This window comes from Gymnoscopelus braueri (assembly GCF_963280865.1).
Source record: "Gymnoscopelus braueri genome assembly, chromosome: 15".
Lineage (NCBI taxonomy): Eukaryota > Metazoa > Chordata > Actinopteri > Myctophiformes > Myctophidae > Gymnoscopelus > Gymnoscopelus braueri.
In genome coordinates this window covers 41,829,349-41,853,644 of record NC_137620.1, presented here as the reverse complement: position 1 = coordinate 41,853,644, position 24,296 = coordinate 41,829,349, and the positions used below count along the sequence as shown (strand labels likewise).

The window sequence follows — 24,296 nt, the reverse complement described above, 5'->3', positions numbered from 1 at the left end:
AGAGACAGAGAGAAAAAGAGAGAAACAAAGTTAACAATTTAGGCATTTAAAGATCTCTGCTCCATACCTAAACTCAAAACAAACATAAAAGAACGGCTGACATCTTTTAGGTCATTCGCGCCGGCCTTTCGAGTTTGTGGATCTGCTATTTGTGACGCTTTTGTGTAACGATGTAGTATGATCAAGTAGGACATGAATTTATTGAAAAACACAAAAAGTAAAAGTGTGTGCAGGTTATTTTGAATGGTTAGCATCATATGCAGGTGTGTGCATGTTATTTTGAATCCTTCCTGGTCTAAAGTTGAAAAAACACGCTGCAGTAATAATGATACACCTCTCAGCACGCAGCGGGAAGGAGTACATTGGTTGCTGTGGTAACAGCAGATGGAAAAGGTTTCTTTTCAAATGGCGTGCGTGCGTGCGTGCGTGCGTGCGTGCGTGCGTGCGTGCGTGCGTGCGTGCGTGCGTGCGTGCGTGCGTGCGTGCGTGCGTGCGTCACTGTACATGTACATGAGATGGGAAAAACGTTCCCACAGGTCTAATAGAACTTGAGGTTTTATGGTTAAAAAATAAAGATGTGGGGAGTTAGGCTTACCGTTAGGAAAACATTAAGGTTTAGGTATTTAGAGGTTAGGTTTAGAGGGGTTAGGGCTAAGAGTTATGCCTGATTAACACATAGTTGTGTGTGCCTGTGTCGGCCACCGGAAATATTGATATTGTCGCTGTCGGACCAGAAACCTCTTTTCTCTAAATTCTAACTTTTTGTGTTTTTTTTTCATAAATTAACGCCCTACTTGATCATACTACAGCGTCACACAAAAGCATCAAAAGTAGCAGATCTACAAGCTCGAAACGCGGCGCGAAGCGACGCGTTTTGAGCTTGTAGATCTGCTACTTTTTCTGCTAGATCTGCTACTTTTTTTTAATTTAATCCTGAAAAGTGACAGCTTTGGACATATGAGGTTTCCACCCGACAGAGACAATATAAAATATTTACTGTTAAAAATGGCAAAATAAAAATGGCATTAGCAATACAAACGTGTGTGTGTACGTGTGTGTGTGTGTGTGTGTGTGTGTGCCCGTGCATGTGTGTTGGTATGTATACGGGCAAGGGAGATGGGTAATAATAGTTGCCTTCCTGCTTGGTGAATTGTGGATGCCAGCTCATATCCTTGTGAGGCTATATAATAAGCATGAAGGCTTTCATAAGCCTGGTTCATATCCTGCATATTCCCTAATGGCTGTGTATGTACATTATGAGCAAGCATAACATTCTGTGTGGAAGCTCAACTACCTCACAACTCAGTGGTCAATGGAAGCAGGTGATTCACTATTCCAACGTTCTCTCTCTCTCTCTCTACAATCTCATGGGCTGAGAGGTTCCATATTTTCTTATTTTATATATATATATATATATATAATATCTTATAATATATTGTCGCTGTCGGGTGGAAACCTTGTACGTCCAAAACCGCTCCTTTTTTAGTAGTGAAAATAGCAGATGTACAAGCTCACAATGCGTCGCGCATCGTGATGCGTTTTGAGCTTCTGTTGAGTAGATCTGCTATTTTCACTTCTTTTGTGTGACAAAACTTTACAACAAAACATAAACCGTTGAAATAAGGAGGTTTCTTCCCTGACAGCAACATTATATTGTCTTGTATGGTCATGTTTTTGACTACTGGATAATTAACATCATTTTGTACATTATTGCCTTATTTTATGTTTTTTTATGGTCTAAATCAGTGGTTCACAAACTTTTTAGCTTGATACCCAAAGGAGAAATGTGATGTCTCCCCCCGGGACCCAAACGAGTGAAAATAGTAGATTTACAAGCTCACAACGTGTCGCATCGCGACGGGTTGTGACGGGATATTTATTTATGGAATTCGAAAAAGAAAGTAAACCCCAAAAGAAAGGGCTATGGTGACCGATAAAAATGGGGCCGTGACGCAAACATGGGTCTAGACCAAGTGTTTAGGAAACACTGGTCTAAATGAATTGGATAGATAATCTGGACAATTATTGTCAGATTAATGAATAATTTACAACATTGCATTGCATGTGCGCCATGGAAAGTGTAAGTGTGTGTGTGTGTGTGTGTGTGTGTGTGTGTGTGTGTGTGTGTGTGTGTGTGTGTGTGTGTGTGTGTGTGTGTGTGTGTGTGTGTGTGTGTGTGTGTGTGTGTGTGTGTGTGTGTGTGTGTGTGTGTGTGTGTGTGTGTGTGTCACTTTGAGTTTGTCCAGCAGGTACAAGGACCGCCACTGGTAAATGGTCTTACCTTTTCTGTGCTTCCTGTTTGCTACGACACTGCTCACAGTAGTACTTGTATTCACTACACAAAGTCTCTGTGTTGCTGAAGCCCCTGCAACACACACACATACACCACATATGTGTTACTGAAGCCCCTGTACAACACAATAACTAGAGGTGCTCCGATCGAGTGATACCCTTCGCGCCAATGAGTCAACTGAAAATAAAAAAAAATCGGTTGAATTTGCATGATGTCTATAATATGAATCCAAGTATAAAAGTAAAGAAAAGGCAGTACACTCGTAGCCACGATGCAGGATTTATCTAAATGAAAACCAACGTTTCGACCTGGAAAGGTCTTCTTCTAGCTATGGAAGCAATAGATGCATACAAGCAATAGATCGTTTGACATCTTTTATCTATTTTTTTATGTGTTGACTATAAATATTGGGCACATGAATATTTTATTTGAGATTTGGCACTATTGTAATTGATTTTGCATGAAGAATGGCATTCTAATGACATAGGCAAGCTTTGGTCCAATGTAAGTCTGGCTCCGAGCAGACGTGAGTTTGAGCGGACATCCACCACAATTCAAGGACAGAAAAAGATCGATGAATCAGACTCTGAACATGGAAAAGCGTGTATATGCTAAGTACAAAATATGAGCGGAAACGAGCTTAGTGAATGAGACCCAATGTTCTCTGTGTTACTGAGATCCTTAGGGTGAAACACACGCACAAACAAACTTGAAAGAATGTGAGAACTCAGTCACGAGTTAACAGTCTGTTTACCGGGGCCACGTCTCAGAAGATTTCAATAAAAACTGCAGAATGCAGTTTTTAAGTGTCCTTCAGATACTTTTTTTTGGTATTCAGGTAGGCACATGTGCTACCCATGCCTATCTGAACAAATAAATAAATACTGGATGGAAATGACTGTGAGCGCTGGCATTCTTTTATTAATGAAACAGTCAACAGTCCTGGCCTTCTTCTGACATTCTTCTGAAATGTTTAAAAGGGAAAAATGTCACACTGTTCTGAGGAGGAAGACGACGCGACAACAACCTGACATGACATTTTCCAATGTGTTGTGTGTAGCAATCAGTTTAAAAGTTTCTCTTCAAACAGCAATTAAAAGTTTCAGATAAGTGGTTCTCAAACATTTTCCTGTCAAGGACCCCCAAATTCATGTGTTTGGAGGCTGACGGCCCCATCTGAAAATATTTTGTGCCAGGGACCCTGTTTTTTTGTGTTGTTAAAATGTTTCCAAAAATGCGTTCGCTATTTAAAAGCGATGTCAATCGTTAATTATTTTCCAAATTGCTTTCAAGACTTAGTTCTTTGCCAAAACATCAGTAATCGGTGGTCTAGGACAGCGGTTCTCAACCTGTGGGTCGGGGGGACCCCCAGGGGGGTCCCCAGATTACAGTAAGGTGACACATGTAAGGACTATTAAGACCTTTTTGACACCTAAAAAAATAAATTAAATTAAATAAAAATAAAACATTACTGCATCAAAAGTGATCACCAAACTATACTATAAAAACTGGTTAAACATTGACCAAACTGTCAAATATTATAAGAAGGAGGGAACAGTTTTGAAAATAGCTGATCTACAAGCTTTCACAATATTTATCTGTGGAACAGAGTCAAACTGAATGTAATGCCTCAACTCCTACAATTCCAAGTGCTTGTCAGGGTGGGGGGTCTACAGTTCAAATATGATTATTTTGGGGGGTCCCCAGTTCAAATATGATCATTTGGGGGGGTGCTTCAGTTCAAATATGATCATTTTGGGGGGGTCCCCAGTTCAAATATGATCATTTTGGGGGGGTCCCCAGTTCAAATATGATTATTTTGGGGGTTACGGCCTGAAAAGGTTGCGAACCACTGGTCTAGGACTCTCCAAAATCAGGATCGGCATCGGAAACACAAATGTGGCGTCGGTACGGGCTCTACAATTATCCACTAATTCAAAGAATCAAGGTTCTGGTAATATGACTCCTGGTAAAAGGTACATATTGGATTATTGTAGATCGTCCATTTTGTTCTGAACTCTTGGATTTGGGGGAATGACATGACTTTATCTGACATCTGATAACAGTATCAGCAAATACACCACTGTAAGGTTATAGCATGTACCTGATAGAAGCATCCAGTACCTGTACTGTACCTATACGTCCTGGACTGATAGAATATTATCAATATGATACGATATAGACAGGAGAGGACAGGAAAGGGCAGGGAAAAATAGGCCAACAAAATCCCCACAAACTGCCTCAAACAGTGATGGAAAGTAACTAAGTGCATGTACTCAAGTACTGTACTTAAGTAACATTTTGAGCAATTTTTTTTCTTTACTGGAGTATTTCCAATTTTCAATGCTTTTACTCCACTACATCTCAGAGGCAAATATTGTACTTTTGACTCCACTACATTTATTTGAAAACTTTACTTACTAGATTTTTTTTGTAGATTTTATTATTACAAAACATACATTAGCCGCTTCAGCCCTATATACACAATTCGACTTTTTGAAAATAGTTGATCTACAAGCCCAAGCTTAAAGGTATCATGACATTCATTTTCACTTTTTTTATTTTCAATGTTTTATTTGGGGTTTTATGACCTCAATTACACCCAAAAAACCTGAACTTAAAACATTCAGTGGATTTTCTGTGGTCTGGGGTTTTCTGAATAATTAGGCTGAAAAGTAATCTGAGCTTGGCCCTTCGACAGTGAGGTCACTGTCGAATAATCCCGCCCACTCTCCTCCTCGCCCCTCCCCTCCCCTATCCTTTCCTTTGGGGGGGGCGGAGCAGAGGCGATGATTGACAGGCAAAATCCCTCACCAGCGACACCCGCAGGCAAAGATTTCTTTTTTCATTGCAGTTGAAAAGGCTTTAGAAATGTGAGAGAAAAACACCTGCCATTGATCACTGGAATGGAATTTTCACTTAAAACTTTTTGTACACTTTTGAAGGACCAGGACAAAGACTTTGAATGTGGTGTAAAAGTGAATGTCATTAAACCTTTAACCTCACAGAAACTATGCCTAACCTCAAAACCACGCCCATCCAAGGTCGAAACACCCAGAAAAGAGGGACTCTCGTGATGCTAGTAGAGCTCACCTGAGACAGTGTGTGATGGAGGTGTTCTGCTCCACGTCTACAGACAGATCCAGGAAGTCCTCGTCTTTACTGCTCACCTGCGACATATAGGGAAACACGCACAAGGTCACTCACTAGCTCCTTCAAAAAGGGACACAAGCGCTTAGGGCTGCAACTACTGATTATTTTCATAGCGATTAATTCTATCGATTACCCTTTTGATTAATTGAATAATCATCGAGAAGTGCAGGTTTTATAAAAGCATTATATACCAAAGAATCAATGAACCCAGTGGTTCTCAAAACTTTTTTCATGTCAAGGACCCCCAAAATGATATGTACAGTATATGGCTGCGGATCCCCATCTAAAAAACATTTTGTGCAAAATGTGTGCACATTTTCACAATTTTTCAAAAATAGCAGATCTACAAGCTCATAGCGCGGCACGAAGTGACGCGCTATGAGCTTGTAGATCTTCCTCTGCCTAGTGGGAATGTGCGTGTGAAATTTCACGGAAAGCGCATGCTTTGAGGCATTTTGTTCAAAACGGACCAATCCTACAAACTTTGGAAGCCAACCTTAGCCAATGAGGATGGAATATGGAAAATCGGACAGATCCGTGTTGATCACATGACCATAGAGATACTGCGTACCGATTTGTGTGTTTTTTTGGGACAAAATCTGTAGGATGTAGTAATATCCAAAAATGGGTTTTGCAAAGGTCGGCCTCATGGTGGCGCTATGACAGGCTAATCTGAAAAATGTGGTGCAGAGGTTCTGCTGTGGCATCCAGGGAGTGTGTGTGTGTGTGCAGTTTCACAGCGACCGGGCCAACGGTGGCGGAGATTAGTTGGTCACAGACAGAAGGACGGACGGACGGACACACTGACGGACGGACGGGGTAAAACATACTCTCGCCATGCCTTTCGGCTAGTGATGTGTCGTTCACGATCGATTCGTTCAAAAGAACTAGTTAATTTGCCTAAAAACGTGAACGAGCTCGTTCACTTTCTGAAACGGTTACGTTCACGCACGACAAAAAAAAAAAAAACTCCCGCGATGGTGTTTTACACACATTATAAAACATACATTAAACACTTTAGCCCTATTTTATACCTAGGCTATTTGAAAATAGCAGATCTACAAGCTCACAACGCGTCGCGCCGGCTATTTTCAAATATGTTAGTACTTTTACTTTTGGTACTTTAAGTTTATTTTGATGCCAATACTTTTGCACTTTCACTGAAGTAAATTTTGAACACTAGAAAATAGCGCTACTGAACGAATCATTTGAACGAATCATTGCCGCGAACGTGAGCGAAATTGTTCGATCACTGAAATGAACCTTTTTTCCCACCACTACTCACAGCTTCACAGTTGAGGCATCGAGTCTCATTGGTCAGCGTCCCCTGAAAGATCTCGTGAACCCATGTCTGCTGCTGCTGGTGCTGCGTCTCCTTTCCTCCTCCTCCTCCTTCTCCTTCCTCTCCTCCTGTCCCTCCTCCTCCTGTCCCACCTCCTCCTCCACCTCCTCCGCTCCCTCCGTTCTGCAGCAGCTTGCCATTCTGCTGTCTCTCCTGGCCCTTCTCCTCCTGCAGGAGGTCAGCGATGGTGTTCAGGAGGTAGTTGAGGAACTCGTGAGCGTCCTGCTGCATGTAGTTATCAAAGAGTTCTGAGAGAGAGAGACAGACAGAGAGAGAGAGAGAGATTAATATGGAGAGAGAAGGAGAGGGAGATGAGTAAAGGGTTGACAGAACAAGCATGTAAGTGGTTCTCAAAGCGGGCTCCCCAGCTAAATTAGATAAAAATCACTTAAGGGCGCGGTCACACCAAAATATGGTTGCCCTCTGTTAAACTCAGGTTGTGCGCGGCCGACAGTTTTTTGCAGCCATCTAAAAAATGGAGTAGCTCCCTGTAGCCAATAGCCACCTTCGACTCACACGATTGGACAGAGGGGGAAAAGCAGCATCTGTCTCGAGCATTTATCTGCTTCAAATAAACGCATGGTGTGTGCCACACCTCCTGAAAGGTGAATTTTCAGGGTTGTTTTAAAGGGGTCTGCCAGCGATCTACTTTTTTTTTTTCGAGGGATGGGGTCAGGCTATTACACACCTGGGTGGCAGTGCTGTAGAAGGAGAATTTACCCATGTTTGTTTTATGGGTGGGTGGTACCAGATCGTTGTTTTCGCTCCCTCTGGTATTGTGGCTGTGGGTGTCGCTAACCTTTTGGAGGTATTTAGTCAGATATGCGGGTATATAGAGGGCATTGAGGGCAAAGTCTCATTTGACTATCTTTGAAGACATTTTTTTTTACCATTTTCTTTCCTCAGGCGTGAGATGAACTTCTTAGGAGGGATGACGCCAACTTTCTTCTTCTGCGTGGCGATGCTGTTGAACAGGTCAGCCAGACAGGTGAGCAGGGACTCCTTACGACGAGGCTGCACCTGGCACACACACACACACACACACACGTTTATTGCCATACTTGTGAGGACATACAAATGTTACGATGGCATTGAAAAATTGCCGAAAAAAATAGCAGATCTACAAGCTCACAACGTGTCACAGTGCGACACGTTGTGAGCTTTTAGATCTGCTATTTCTTCCCTGAATCTTTTCCTTAACTCATTCCCTGCCAAGAACGACTAAAACAACTTTAAAAAACAAATAATAATAATAATAATTTTTTAACCCAAAGACCAAGGAGATATGATTTTTTGAAGATCTAGACTCCCATCCACTTCCTTGTTAACTTAAAACTTAAACATTTTGTATCTCGGCTCCTGAGTACTTTTTTTTTTCAATGACAAATCTCTGGCAGTGGGCAAACGCAAAAAAAATAAAGTTCTGGCAGTGAATGAGTTAATTGTAAGCCTAACTCCCCACATCCTTTTTAACCATAAAATAACCATTTCTCCTGGTGAGGACCAGGAGAATTGTCCTCACTATGTCTATAAAGGTTTCTCAGATTCTACTATACTTGTGGGGACATTTGGCCCTCACAAGTAGAGTAATTACAAGTACACACACACACACACACCCACCCACAGTGAACAGGTGTACTTTCCAGATGGCCGTGACGTAACAATAATCTATTGTCTTTGGGCAACGTTTTTTGTTGATTTAACCCATTAATACCTGGAACGCATCTGTGTCACTTTAGATTTCATTGGCTATTCAAAAATAGCAGATATACAAGCTCATAGCGCGGCACCGAGTGCCGCGCTATGAGCTTGTAGATCTGCTATTTTTGAAAAATCGTGAAAAAATATTTTTTTGATTTTTTTCCAAAAACTGTTAGGATTTAGATTTTTTTTAAAGAATCGCCTCAGGTGTTAATGGGTTAACAAAAGTGCAGTATAGGTTGCTGCCTTCAGGAAGGTCAACTTTGAGGCTTAAAGGGACAGTTCACCCTGAAAAATATTTTTTTTCAATCGATTAGTCACCGGCATAGAGACTTGAATTCATGGATATTTTTTAGTTTCTCACATTCCTAAGCCAATAATTTGACGACCAGCGGACTGGTAGGCAGCGGTTCCGGGTAGAAGACACAAAGGAGACTCTTTGTGTCTCCTACCGGAACCGCTGCCAGTCATCAAATTATTGGCTTAGTTAGGAACGTGACAAAAACAAAAAAATATATCCATGAAATCGATAGAAACTGTTATTTTGGGGGTGAACCATCCCTTTAATTTAGAGTCTGGCCAGGGGCAAGCTGAGCGGTGGACATTGCTCTTGTCTTTATGTTTTTATGTACGTCATTCATAATGTTTCTGTTATGTAAATGTGTGTGTTACGTGCAGCAGCCATGACCCAGCATGGCTGCTGGGTCGCAAGACACGTTTCAGTGTGAGCTGATAATAAAGTGGTATCGTATCACACATACAGTAGGAGAGGATCAGTTTCCTGTGTATTGTACTGTCATCACATTATTAATATATTATGGCTTCAAAAATGCACGCTCAAAGGGGATGTACGTGATATTTCTTTGTTCAAATAAATGAATCCATTTAAAATTTGTGCCCGGGGGGGGGGGGGGGGGGTGGATGGATCCATCGCCTAATGAAAGTCAATATGGGGGGTAGGGGTGCAATAGTTAATCAAACTAATACATTTAATCGATTATTTTAACCCATTAAGACCTGAGGCGATTCTTTAAAAAAAATCTAAATCCTAACAGTTTTTTGAAAAAAATATTTAAAATATTTTTTCACGATTTTTCAAAAATAGCAGATCTACAAGCTCGTAGCGCGGCACTCGGTGCCGCGCTATGAGCTTGTAGATCTGCTATTTTTGAATAGCCAAAGAAATCTAAAGTGACACAGATGCGTTCCAGGTATTAATGGGTTAAAAAATCCATAATCGATCATTTGATAAAATAAGTGAGTACTGCATGACATTGTGTTGTGTGATGAAATATAGACATTTATTTTTAAACATGCTTCTTGATTATTATTTGATTAATCACAACAGAAATGGGACAGAATAATCGCTAAGAAAATAATGTATAGTTGCAGAGCCCTAAAAGTCAATATGCGGGTTGGAAAAGCCCCGGATGTAGGTGTGGAAAATGTTTGGAACATGATAATGAAGTGTTGTTGCTCAGTACAGTACAGATCCTGTTGTTTACCTTGTACGCCAGCACTTTCTCTCTGAAGGGCCGACAGAAATACAGAGCCTGCAGCACTGAGTTACAGTAGCAGGTGTTTCCAAACTGCACACAGATGCGAAGATGGAGAGACACAAAGAGACAAGAGATACAGAGACAAAATATTATTATGATTATACCCTAGTATGTTGGGGATGTCATTATAATAATAATAATAATAATAATAATAATAAATCAAAGTACTGAAAACTGAAAACAAGAATTTTACTATTTTCAAAAATAGTGAAAATACTGTAGCAAATCTACAAGCTTACACGCATTGTGAGAGCTTTTTGATCAGCTATTTTTGCTATGTTTGAAAGAAAACAAAATGATATGATACTTAACCACTTTTCAGTCATTATAGGTGAAAACTTTCCCAAACAAATCACAATGGGAGCTTGTATTATCTGCTATTTTCGCAAAATATCAGAAAGTATGGTACATTTTCAATTTGAAATCGGGCTTAAAGGGATATTTCACTTTCAAATAAAATAAACATTAAAAAAAAATATTTTTAAAAAATGAAAAAAGTTATGGCAAAATCACGGCCCCCTCACACATTAGTAGGACACTCTAATGCGTGAGGGGGCCGTGATTTTTCCATTACTTTTTTCATTTATTTTTAATATATTTTTTAAATGTTTATTTTATTTGAAAGTGAAATATCCCTTTAAGTGGTTAAGTGGCTAACAAGTCAACAGTATTATGCAGCATCGACTGTGACTGACACTTACGTTGACCAATCCAAAGTAGTGTTCATTAACAGGGAACTGTTCCGGTCCGATCTCCTTCTCCAAGGCAGAGGCATTGGCGCCCTGAGAACAACAAACCAGCACACACTCAACAATCACAATCTGTTTTATATATTGTCACACATCACACATTCACAGGTGTAAAAAATGCTCCATCATTTATTGTTTTTCAGGAAAGTAAAGTGGTGGTGACAGAGAGAGAGGGAGAGCAAGGAGAAAACATAGGAAAGAAACAGGTTAAAAGACAAATCTAAGATATGTACATTTATACACATACCGTCTAACAAGGGAACCAGGGGACCTGGTACTGCCAGACCCCTAGTGGTTGAAATCTGAATGGCCGGAAATCTGAATGGTTTCTAAACTACGTCACGCTAAGCTTGGCCAATCAAAAAGAGGGACATGTAAGAAAACGTTTTCGTCCATATATGGACGAAAACTATAGCAAAAGGGGGAAGACAAAGCCTCATGTAGGCCCGACCCCCTGGGTCTGGCAAAAAGCAGCCAGGTACTGTAAACTGTATATACTACATGAGGTTAGACATAATGGTGCAAGAAATAGCAAGACATCGGCAGGTTCAAATAAGGCAACAAAGCACCAAAGTCACACTGAGTTTCAGCACAATGCTGCCTTGAAACAACAGAGAAATATCAAACATTCACCACAAGACTAGACTCTGGAGACGGGCTGTTAGCTCACACACATTTCTGTCTGTACATCAGAAGCGCTGAAAACGCAAAGAAAACAAAGCAGAAATGTCCTGCCTCGACCTCGACTTCCGTTTCACCTTTGCAGTCGCGTAAGTAAGTCCTATACTGTAAATCAAGTTAGTCAAAGTCTATATCTAGCTTGTTGATTAGAGACATTTTTAATTTAAATATACACTTTAAAGATATTTTGATAAACGGATGACAGCTTCCAGTCACGACCTTTGTGAGGCCCAGTCACAGACTCTCTGTAGCATTCAAAAGATTGTTGGAAGAGTTGTCTTGCTTGAGAGACCATACCACGAGGTGTACAACTTGTCAGTGCAACAGAATGCGACGAAAGTCAAAGACTAGCCCTGTTCAGCTAGAACACTGGTGATGAGACAAATACATATCATTTTGGGGGTCCTTGACACGACAGTTGGCATTTGTAGAATCGGCCTCATGTCTGTGGAGGCAGAGTGGCCGTCTGGGCCCATGAGCAAGAACATTTGAACCCCTAACTGCTCCAGACAAATGAGCTTACATGTTTGCGTCCTGCCATCAGTGTGTGAGTGTGTGTGAATGTCAGTGGTTGGTTAGAAGACTAGAAAAGTGCTGTATAACAGCAGAATCATATAATCACATAATCACAGCGACTCGTTCTAGAATTCCACAAGTTTCCTGTGGTTTCTTTCTTGATTGGTTAAAACATAGCCTAGTACTGATATAGTTATCTTTGTAAAAGGAATCCAATGTCTGCCTGTGGTTGAACATGATTAATGTCCTTGAGACCGCATCAAAACAGTCTGGTCTGGTACAAACGCCACTCACGCAGTTCCCCTCTGCCACATTCTAAAAACAGCTTTGGCTCGGTGCACGTCTTTCATCTGTACCGAGAGCCCTCACAGAGACCAGCACTAACAAAGGGAAGCATGTCCCACACATATGTCACTGTCGGAACAGAAACCTCGCATCTCCAAATTTCAGTTTTCTTGTAAATTAACCCATTAATACCTGGAACGCATCTGTGTCACTTTAGGTTTCTTTGGCTATTCAAAAATAGCAGATCTACAAGCTCATAGCGCGGCACCGAGTGCCGCGCTACGAGCTTGCAGATCTGCTATTTTTGAAAAATCAAAAAACTTTTTTTTTTAAAGGGATACTTCACTTTCACATAAAATAAACATTTAAAAAAAATATTTTAAAAAAATGAAAGAAGTTATGGCAAAATAAAGGCCCCCTCACACATTAGTAGGACACTCTAATGCGTGAGGGGGCCATGAATTTTCCATTACTTTTTTCATTTATTTTTAATATATTTTTTAAATGTTTATTTTATGTGAAAGTGAAAGATCCCTTTAAATATTCTTTTCAAAAAACTAGGATTTAGATTTTTTTTAAAGAATCGCCTCAGGTCTTAATGGGTTAATGCCCTAATAGGTGATCTACAAGCTCACGATCGCCTGTTTCTGCTATTTTGGAAAAGAAATTACAAAGTGATAATGAAAGTGGTTAAGTGTGTCAGTGGGTTTTATAAATATTTACCAAATAAAAACGTATATATATATATATTCTTTTTAAGATAAATTTTTGGCCTTTTTTATGGCTTTATTATTGATAGGACAGTATAGGCTGACAGGAAACGGGGAGTGAGAGATAGGGAGTGACATGCAGCAAAGGTCGTCGGGATCGGGTCTCGAACCCGCGACGCGCAGACCGGACCGATACGCCATCGGTCCAGGCCAATGAAACGTAACCCATTAATACCTGGAACTGTGTCATTTTTAGATTTGAGCTAAAAAGCATTATTTTACACTTTAGGCTATTCAAAAATAGCAGATCTACAAGCTCGTAGCGCGGCACCGAGTGCCGCGCTACGAGCTTGTAGATCTGCTATTTTTGAAAAATCGTGAAAATTTGTGCAAATCTTCTGAATATATATTTTTTTACAGCGAACATTTTTAACTCAAATCTTTGCTTCTGGGGGTCCCTGGAACAAAATATTTTGATGGGGGTCTGCGGCCAAATACATATAATTCTGGGGGTCCTTGACATGAAAAAGATTGAGCACCACTGATATAGAAACATAGGTTTTTCAGAATACTGTTGAGATTTAGGAGACATGTAGAATCGGCTTCAGGTCTCAATGGGTTAACAACAGTTTGTGATAGTAAATAATAACTACATTGGGTCCGTTGGAACACAGGTTCTAGACATACAAGGTTTTCCACCCGACAACGAAGATCTGTCGTTACGTTTGGGACCTGATTTCCACCTCCATATCAGGCCTACCTTTGATCAACCCCTCACACTCTTCTGAGAGCACAGACAAAACAACTCTGTCTGATTAAAACGTTCCAAACCAAATGTTCAGGGAATTTATTATTAAGTGGTTTTTGTCCAGTGGTCCATGGGGGGGTTCCAGGGGGTCCCCAGTTAGGACAGTGGTTCTCAAATTGCAGAAGATTGCAGATATACGAGCTCATACCGCGGCACTGCATGCCGCGGCACTGCATGCCGCGCTACAAGCTTGTAGATCTGCTATTTTATTTTAAATAATTTTGGGGATCCTTGACATAGAAGCAAAGATTTGAGTTAAAAATGTTGTTTCAAAAAATATATATTCAAAGCTTTGCACAAAATGTTCAAGATTTTTCAAAAATAGCAGATCTACAAACTCATATTTTTGAATAGCCAAAGTGTAAAATGATGCGTTTTAGCTCAAATCAAAAAATTACACAGATGCGTTCCAGGCCTTAATGGGTTAAGTTAATAGATAAAGTAATCCATGTTTTTTTTGCTTTGCTTTCCCTGTTAATCCATCCATCCACCATTGCAGTCTGTGATAAGCAAACAGTGTCATCGTGTCATGTTTGATTTCCACACGTTATCAAAAAGGTCAAAAGTTGACAACAACACTTTAAGGTCAACATCCCTGCAGGTCACAGTCAGTTCACCGCAGTGTGAACGCTGACTTAGCTCCCATGCACTGTGTGTGTGTGTGTGTGTGTGTGTGTGTGTGTGTGTGTGTGTGTGTGTGTGTGTGTGTGTGTGTGTGTGTGTGTGCGCGCAACATCTTTCACAATCCCTATTGAAAGGATTTACTGGGTGTCATCCCAAAAAGTCAGAAAGAGAGAGATATAGAGGGAGAAAGAGCAATGGAAAGACGAGCACAATGTGTGTATTCCTAAAAAGTCCTAAAAAAATATGAAAAATGTGGGACACTAGATCCATGCGCTACTAAAGAAGAAATGATTTGAATAAATCATATGCCACAGGCATATGATTTATGCCTGTGGCATACATCTCTACCTTTTCTACACAGTATGTGAACACATGTAGAGGAATTAAGCAATATTACACGAGAGGGTGTGCTTTACCGTCATTATTGGCACGCCAGTGATGCGGTCAGGAACGAGGCGAAAACGAGTTCCGCGAGCATCACTGAAGTGCCAATAATGTAAGGTAAAGCACACCCTCGAGTGTAATATTGCGATTATACAACAGTTACCAACAAAACACATCCAAATGTATTCATATTGGGGGGCAATTAATAATAAAAATGTTTCGCTATTATCCGTTTCCCTGTAAAGAGAAGAGTTTTTGACTGAGAGACATTAAATAGTCCCTGTAGCAGCGCTTTGAGTTTGAGGCTATCAATGCTTGCGCAGTGGAATGAATTCCAGTAGGCTATATGCTCCGTCGTACGACCGTGTCACGTGGCCAAAATAACAGCTGATCTACAAGCTGACAACGCGTCGCGATGGCGACGCGTTGTGAACTTGTAGATCGGCTATTTTCGCCGTGCGATACCTTCGTACGATAAAGTATAACATACACTGGACTTTTAACGAAATGGGAGTAATTTTACTTTAACACAGGAGGATATTTATAACCTTCTAACCATTGATCAACCAGAAGTCCACCAAATAAGTCAAAATTAACAACACAGTCCATTTTGCATAGCCGTTTGTTCTCCGGTGGCGGAGGTGGGTCAGGCTATGCAGGCTACTGTCTGTTTGTTTTCCTACCGTGGGACAGCGTGACTTCACAGCACAGCTGTGCCATATATGGTCTAATCAGGTGCGGACTGCAGTCCCGGAGTGATTTATTAATGTGATTAGGTCCGTGCAATGATGCTGGTTTGAAGCACGGCTAGATAGCTATTTCAGCCAATCAGATTGCTTGGTCGGAACTACCTGTTGTATAATTCATGTTGACAGAAATGTTCTGTGTGTTCACACACACATTTTAGTACAAGATGTGTAGTTCAGTGCCTAACGTTATTCATCTCTCACATTAAAGCAATCAAGCACAATTACAAGTTAGACCAAGATCAAGATCAAGTTGGCGTGAAGTTTACAGCAATCATTTACTTAATCTAACAACAGAAAATGAGCATTTAGTCAAATATCTCCACTTTCCCACGAGATTAACACGGACCTCATTCTCCCCGCTTCCTCCAGTGATTTTCCCTTGAAATGCTCCGGTTCTGAACGGACTGTTCGAGCGTGTGTCATTTTGTTTACAAATTGTGGTTCCTAACACAGGACGGTGTGAACACAAACCAGACCTAACGTAAAAATGCAACAATTTGGCTCACGATCCGAGGATCTTTAGGCGTGAAAGGCACCCGAGTGTGTTGCGCCGAATGTGGTGACCTATCGATTTCTGTTCCGCCCACTGGCTGCAGGCGTGTTCCAGCGGACGAGGTCACGTGCTGCTGTCGGCCAATCATCAAAAAGGTAGTGCAAAAGTTACTTTTCTTCCCCGTCTATTTATCAGCCTTTAGGCCGTTTCACAACCTGTGGCAAAAACAAATACGTGTCTATGTTTGTCTGCGTGCCACTCACTGAAAGCAGCCAAATAGACAGTGAATTTTCTTTGATCATATTGGGATAATCCACTGGCCATTATAATATCCAAGCTTAAAACACTCAGGCCCGGGGCGCCCGCTTGTGGTATACGCCCAGGCGTATACCACATACGCTGGTAATCCAGCTAGACAGCGTGTCGCGGCTTCGACTCCCGATACCGACGACCTTTGCTGTGTGTCACCCCCCCATCTTTCTCCCCATTTCATGTCAGCCTACTTTCCTATCAATAAAGGCAGAAAAAGCCCCCCCAAAAGAAATATATATTAAAAAAACTCAGACCCACCCAGATTTTGTCTGGCCCTGTCATTAGAATATGATACTTTCTGTATCTACCACTGGTGTGTGTGTGTGTGTGTGTGTGTGTGTGTGTGTGTGTGTGTGTGTGTGTGTGTGTGTGTGTGTGTGTGTGTGTGTGTGTGTGTGTGTGTGTGTGTGTGTGTGTGTGTGTGTGTGTGTGTGGACATAAATAAATATTTCAAATGTGGACATAAATAAATATTTCACATATAGACGTACCCATGCATGTATGGACAGTATAGCCGTGTGTGTGTGTGTGTGTGTGTGTGTGTGTGTGTGTGTGTGTGTGTGTGTGTGTGTGTGTGTGAGTGAGACACACACACACACACACACACACACACACACACAATGGCTGGGTGATATGACTTAAAATCAATGTCACGATTATTTCAAGTTTTGCCTTGATTATGATGAACGCACCATTATTTATGCGTTGTGAGCGCTATTTTTGTACAGCGTATAATACAGGGTTAAGTGGTTAATCAGAGACTAATATGACATGTTTCTTTTCTGTTTTTCCCCTTGCACTCCTCCCCCCCCCCCCGTTTATCCTGAAAACAAACGAAAATAATTTCACCCACTTCTTGACGTGACAGACAGACGTGACAGACGATATAAATGGATTCTTGATTCGTGCCCAGCACTAACAACTAACTAACGAGGGAGAGATATAGACAGAGACGCAGAAAGCAGGAGAGAAAGACTGAAAGGCACATGAAAGAGCCCCCGACACGGAGAAGAGGAAGAGAGGAGGAGGAAGGGGTTCAGATGATGATGACGCAGGTTCGTCCTCCAGCAGAGAATGACTACAATAACATGAGTCTTTTTTAACCCATTGAGACCTGAAGCCGATTCTACATGTCTCCTAAATCTCAACAGTTTTTTGAAAAACGTATGTTTCTATATCAGTGGTGCTCAATCTTTTTTATGTCCAGGACCCCCAAAATGATATGTATTTGGCCGCGGACCCCCATCAAAATATTTTGTTCCAGGGACCCCCCAGAAGCAAAGATTTGAGTTAAAAATGTTCGCTTTAAAAATATACATATTCAAAGATTTGCACACATTTTCACGATTTTTCAAAAATAGCAGATATACAAGCTCGTAGCGCGGCACTCGGTGCCGCGCTATGAGCTTGTATATCTGCTATTTTTGAATAGCCCAAAGTGTAAAATAATGCTTTTTAGCTCAAATCTAAAAATGACACAGTTTCAGGTCTTAATGGGTTAAAGAGTCACACCGTTATTAGTCATCAACCAACGCCTAGCCAAGAAACAGCAAGACAACACCGGCTATACATCCATGCTGTCGGGCCAGAAACCTCTCATCTACGTATTTTAACTTTTAATGTTTTTGTTCATAAATTAACACCCTACTTGATCACACTACAGCAGCGCCGATGACGGCATATCGTCTCCAAAACTATGTCCAAAACTTTTCAGGATTCAAATAAATAAAACAGCAAAAGTATCAGGTCTACAAGCATCGTAGGTTTTTGACTGCCGGGTAAACATATTAACGACTTTCAACGTGGCATCCCTCTTTTGTGCATATCATTACCGGCTAACTTTTTCTAAAAAACTTTAACACATTTTAGAGCGTAGATAAAAATCATAGATCATTTTTTAAATGGGGATCCACGGCCTAATGCATGTCGATCTGGGGGTCATTGAAAAAGGTTAAGAATCAGTGCTTCATGGGTAATAGGAGCTGGTAATATAAATGGTATTGTATTGACCTCCAAACCTAAAGAGGTTTTGCATCCTGGATGGCGTGTGGTGCTCTATCTACGCATCAAACAGCAGTGCTGGCTGGCTAACTCACGCTACTGTAACAGCATTCACATACTCAAAACATACTCAGTCACACCCACAATTAGCCCTGCAACTATCGATTATCTTATTAGCTACTATTCTAACTAACCTTTTCTATTAATCAAACAACATTTTTAACCACTTAAAACCTCATATGGTTGACCGGTGTCCCTCACAAGGCTCTATGCTAGTGTGTTTTCTGTTACTGTGGGGAAAGCTTTCGCTGAAAATAGCCAAATCGACAAGCTCACAACGCATCGCTGTGAGCTTGTCGATCTGCTATTTTCTGCAAAAGCCTGCGAAAGCCTACGGATTTGGTTTGTTTTAAGTGTATCAACTGTGAAAAAAAAAAATCTCCAGAACACAACATTTTATAGGTTTAAGTGGTAAAATATATTTTTTCAATGTTTTCTTTCCTATAATCAATGATTTGATTGACCACTTACTTCGTTGCACGGTGTCATGCAAAAATAATGAAAATAGCCAATCCGCAAGCTCAAAAACGTGACACATCATGCAACATAAATGATCGATAATCGCCTTTTCTTTAAAAAAAAATTATCGGTTCGATTAACTGTTTGTCCCTACCCACAACCACACAGGAACAAATCTACAGTACAGTACAGGCGTGCGTGCGCGTGCGTGCGTGCGTGCGTGCGTGCGTGTGTGTGTGCATGGACACCTCACTCATAAACACAGGCTCATACTCAGCAGCAGCAGACGATAAATTTAAGCGGCTGGCAGCAGCAGATTTCTCCCTGACATCTGTCTGACCGTCTGTCTGACCGTGTGACACTGTGTGTGTGTGTGTGTGTGTGTGTGTGTGTGTGTGTGTGTGTGTGTGTGTGTGTGTGTGTGTGTGTCTGTCTGCGTGTCAGTCTGTCAGGGCTGAAAGGCACAGTGGTTATAGGATAGGTTACAGTGGCGGGCCTCCTGAGTTAATCTGCTGCCTACTGGCTGCTGTAGCTTGAAGCACACGGCTCAGCCCCCACGCCTGCCAGGCCAACTTAGTTACAGAGCTAAATGAACAAAGGACAATAACAGAGCTGTCACTTGTCAGCAGAGAGAGAGAAAGAGAGAGAGAGACAGAGATGACGTTCATATTCTTCTTTCCACTATGGTTACTCGTTGTTGTGTTCAGAGGGGGGCTTCCCTACTCTGAACGGATAGCGTTTAGGAATGCATTATTCTAAAAAGGACGCAAGATGTCATGGACTGAACTACATCAAAAGCAGTCTAAAATGGTCTTAACCCTGTTTAGACCGGGAACGCATCGGTTGTCATTTTAGATGTGTTCAAATCTTTTAATATATATATTTTTAAAGCGAACATTTGTAATTTCAATCTTTGCTTCTGGGGGGGAGAACAAAATATGGAACAAAATATTTTGGGATGGGGGTCCGCGGCCAAATACATATCATTTTGGGGGTCCTTGACATGGAAAAGTTGGAACACCACTGATATAGCAACATACTGTTTAGAAAACATTTTTAGATATGCATTTGGCCGTGGACCCCCATCTCAAAAGGTTTTGTTACAGGGACCCCCAGAAGCAAAGATTTAGTTACAAATGTTACAATGTTAAAAAATAGCAGATCTACAAGCTAACTCTGTGCCACACTATGAACTTGTAAATCTGCTATTTTTGAATAGCCAAAAGAAATCTTAAAATGACACAGATGCGTTCACGGTCTTATAATGGGTTAATTTATGCTCCGTCATACCACAGCGTAGCATGGTGAAAACAGCAGCTATTTTCGGTATAAAGTACATAAATTGGGCTTGAGAGTAAAAAGGGATAAAGCAGGGTTTCCTGCAAGATGGGTGCTACTGGAGGTGGGTACACATGGCACAGTATAGATACCTCAATATTAGTTATGTAAAATATCTCTCAATAGCGATACAATATACAATACGACAATGGGTTCCACACATAGTTTAAGTGCATCAACGGTGAAAACAAAACATTACCCAGAACACAACATATTAGGGTGCAATTGCACTCTATATCTCGGCCATTCTCGGGTCTCTGTGCTGACCAATTCGAGTTCGGTGACACGCCTAAACATAAACTGGTCTGGCGGAATCGCGGTAAAAGCGCAAGCTGCCAATGTGCCGGCCAATGCTGTGAGTTGTCTGACAGCTTCGAGTGATGCCGTCTTTAAAGGAGGTTCCTCCCAAACGCGTTTGACTGACCACCAGCTACTAATTCAGTTGTTATAGACCAGTGGTTCTCAACCAGTGGTCCTTGAGGGGGTTCCAAGCCAAATTAATAGTAAGAAACCAAATTGCCCCTTATGTGTCTGTAACTCTGAGAGTGTACAAATGGAACCAAATGGACCCGTTGTACACTCTCAGAGTTAAATGAACACTAATGATGATGATTACAGTGTAGATTAAGACCCCCAAGAAATCAAAATGGTTGAGTCCCTGCATATCTTTTCAAATGGGGGTCGGTGGGCTAATATGTGTCAATTTGGGGGTCCTTGACGCGAAAAAGGTTGAAAACCACTGTTATAGACCAATTATTTGTTTACCAACATTGAGACTGGATGCACAGGTGATTGTTTCACGCAATCAATTCTCAACCTGCTTGTTTGGGGTGCGCTGGTGCGCTGGTTGGGGTGCGCTTGGGTTTCAGCACACCCCAACCACCTCTTGTGTGTTGGCTGGTGAGGCGCGTCCTAGTGAGACCTGACAGAATGGGTTTCATTGCGAGCATACTGGGTGCACGCGTACTGGTTCTTATCAGTGGGACGTCGTCTGTTAAGGGGTCTATTGATCACCACAGCAGCAGTAGTTGCACTACTAAAGCAGTAGTGCCACATCAACTGAAGCATTGAAAATACAAAATAATTGATGACTGTAAATGACATATTATCATGTGATAAATTACATGGTATCGGAATGGCATAGCCTGACAGACTCGCCGATACCGATACCAGCATTTTAGGCAGTATCGGCAGCTTTTCCTGATACTGGTATAATTGGTATCGGAACAACTCTACTTGAACGCTGTAAACAAAACAAATGTATGCAGTATGTTTTCATCCAGGACAGACTTTCAACCTTTTCACTCTACTCATTAACATTAGCCTATATTCATTAATGGCCATTACTTCCTGGTGAGCAGTGGTGCATAAAAGTACTCACATTTCTTACTTTCGTAAAAGTATCAATAATGCAATGTAGAAATACTCTGTTACAAGTAAAAGTTCGAAATTCAAAATTTACTTGCGTAAACGTACAAAAGTATTGGCATCAAAATATACTTAAAGTACCAAAAGTAGAAAGTACTCATTATGCAAAATGTCCCATTTCACAAGTTTTAAAATTGAAAATAGCAGATCTACAAGCTCACAATGCGTCGCATGTGAGCTTGTAGATTTTCAAATGGCCGAAATCTAGGGTTGAAGTGGTTAATGTTTGTTTTGTAATACTAATCTAAATCTACAAAAGTAACTAGTAACTAAAGTTTTCAAATAATTGTAGTGGAGTAAAAATATCATATCTGCCTCTGAGACGTATTATAGAAGTAAAAGTACTGAAAACAGGCAAAAAATACCTCAAAATTATACTTAAGTACAGAACTTGAGTACATGTACTTAATTACTTTACACCACTGCTGGTGAGCAGGAAGTCCAACAGTACTTAGTATTGTTGTTGTTGTTGTTGTTGTCTGTCAATCACACACACTGCAAGAGGAGGCTAACAGAGGCTAGCAGGAGAAGCTAGTAGCCTTCATCTCTGGTGTTAATGCTTCCTGCATTAATTAACTATAACTGCACCTTGTTAGTAAAGATATTTAATAAGCTACCATTTGTTACATAGTACTACTCTGGTAGTAAACAGTAAAACATGTGAGAGCCACTGGCTAGCAGCAGCTATACAGTACATAGGAGCTACAGTAGCTAATGTTAGCTGTAGAAGCTGGGCTGGCTAAAGGATGTTGCACCAAAACTGGAGACCTGTCAAGTTCGGTGACCCATCAGTCGTATTGGGGCTGTTTTCAACTCCAATGTTTACAAACTACCAACGTAAACAAAACAGTTTATAGTATACATAATGTATCTGTTTTCTGATCAAGAACTGATCAATAAGAACATGACTACACTTGCTGGTTTTTTTATTTGTAATCTAATTTACCCAATTGTAAAGGTTTTTGCTAAAAGGTTTCCACTTTCCTTGACTTTGTCTAATGAAAAATGCATTTTATAATAAAACAATATATGGATCTTAATTTGTCATCATGTCATGTAAACAACATGCATAACACTGTTACTCAATGTGTTGTGCTATGATTCATGCCCATTGTGCTATGATTCATGCCCATTGTGCTATGACGTCTATGTAATGCTGCAGATGTATGAAAATCATAAAAGTCCAAATATATTACCTAACTGGTGAAAAAAACATGTCGCAATGTCCCTCAAAGTGACATCAGATTATAATTTTATGTGACTGTGTGTGACCAATGGAAACAACAAGTCCAAAAGACTGTTGTGTATGATCCTTTTAGACTAAACGTATGCCTACACTTAGCACTTAGTACAGTCTCGACTGTACTCGTGCTGTTTCCTCTGTTTAATAAAACATTCAACCAATAAAAACAGGATAAACCACAAAAAAATCCACAGATCTGACATGAAATTTGCAGCAACAACAAAACAAACTAAGCTGCAGGTTAATATAGGAGCGACAGAATTCACCAGAGCACCGATGTGTGTGTAACAACATAAGTGGACAACTTTCTGTTAATCCTCATCATCATCATGATGTCTGGTACACACACACACACACACACACACACACACACACACACACACACAGCTCACTTTAGCATTAGCATGCTGGGCTAGCTCGCCCTGTGTGGACAGTGCAGTGATGATCAGTGCATTCTGAAACAAACACCGGGGGGGGGGGGGGTAACGGTTCTAACGGTTCAATCAAACGTACCATCGTACAAATCGAGGCGATCTTTCGGACTGTCATCAGTATTTCCATCCGTACGCCGCCATATTGGACCGATCACCCCAGTGTGGAAATGGTTCACAGCCCGCCGATGCAAGGCTGCAGAGAGATTCGTATGTTTTCAGACTGAGCCTCTCTCTCTCTCTCTCTCTCTCTCTAACGTCCCTGATCAGTCCGTCCTGGGGTCCACAATGATGATGATGATGATGATGATGGGCTGCTGGAGACTACTGAATCCCATCGGCCAGAGGGATGATGGCCGGTGGGTGTTGATTGGCTTTTCGTTGGTTGTCACGGCAACGGCTAGCTCCGACGGAACCTCTCCCTCCGCTGTAATAGCTCCGAGATGAGGTTCCTCGTTTCCCTCTGCCGTTTGAGCAGGACATCGTCGCACATTTTCCACTTTACATGTTTCTTACCCCTTTTTGCACATCGTATCCAAAAAGTAAAGCTTTTCTGCCATTCTCTCAGATGTTTTAAGTTCTAGCGCAACCATAAAAGCTATCCAACGAGTTGGAAAAAGTATTTTATTCGCCTCTGTCCTCAGCCGGTTACATGTTTTTAAGACATTGCGCAAGAGTTGCGCCCGTAGAGATAACATTACTGATTCCCCTACTGGTCAAATGTTGAATTGCATCTTCTAATGCAAAATATTATGGAACCGGCTGATGACAGAGGCGAATTAAATACTTTTTCCAACTCGTTGGATAGCTTTTATTGTGCGCTAGAACTTAAAACATCTGAGAGAATGGCGGAAAACCTTTACTTTTTGGATACGATGTGCAGAAAGGGGTAAGAAACATGTAAAGTGGAAAATGTGGGACAATGTCCTGCTAAAACGGCACCGAGAAACGAGGAACCTCATCTCGGAGCTATACAG

At 41.1% G+C, this 24,296-nt stretch overlaps 1 protein-coding gene across 1 annotated transcript in view; it reads right to left on the bottom strand.

Moving 5' to 3' along the window:
- The window catches only part of usp12b (ubiquitin specific peptidase 12b), a 37,330-nt gene extending 13,737 nt beyond the window's left edge, over positions 1 to 23,593 (bottom strand). Inside the window, exons 1-7 of the mRNA XM_080451659.1 lie at positions 23,402 to 23,593; positions 10,750 to 10,830; positions 9,995 to 10,078; positions 7,679 to 7,808; positions 6,732 to 7,036; positions 5,387 to 5,463; positions 2,282 to 2,365 (exon numbers count right to left, since the gene is read on the bottom strand). Of these exons, the coding sequence (XP_080307785.1) occupies positions 2,282 to 2,365; positions 5,387 to 5,463; positions 6,732 to 7,036; positions 7,679 to 7,808; positions 9,995 to 10,078; positions 10,750 to 10,830; positions 23,402 to 23,449 (809 nt within the window). The 5' untranslated portion in view covers positions 23,450 to 23,593. The remainder of the gene's footprint in view (positions 1 to 2,281; positions 2,366 to 5,386; positions 5,464 to 6,731; positions 7,037 to 7,678; positions 7,809 to 9,994; positions 10,079 to 10,749; positions 10,831 to 23,401) is intronic.
- Positions 23,594 to 24,296: the final 703 nt, after the last annotated feature.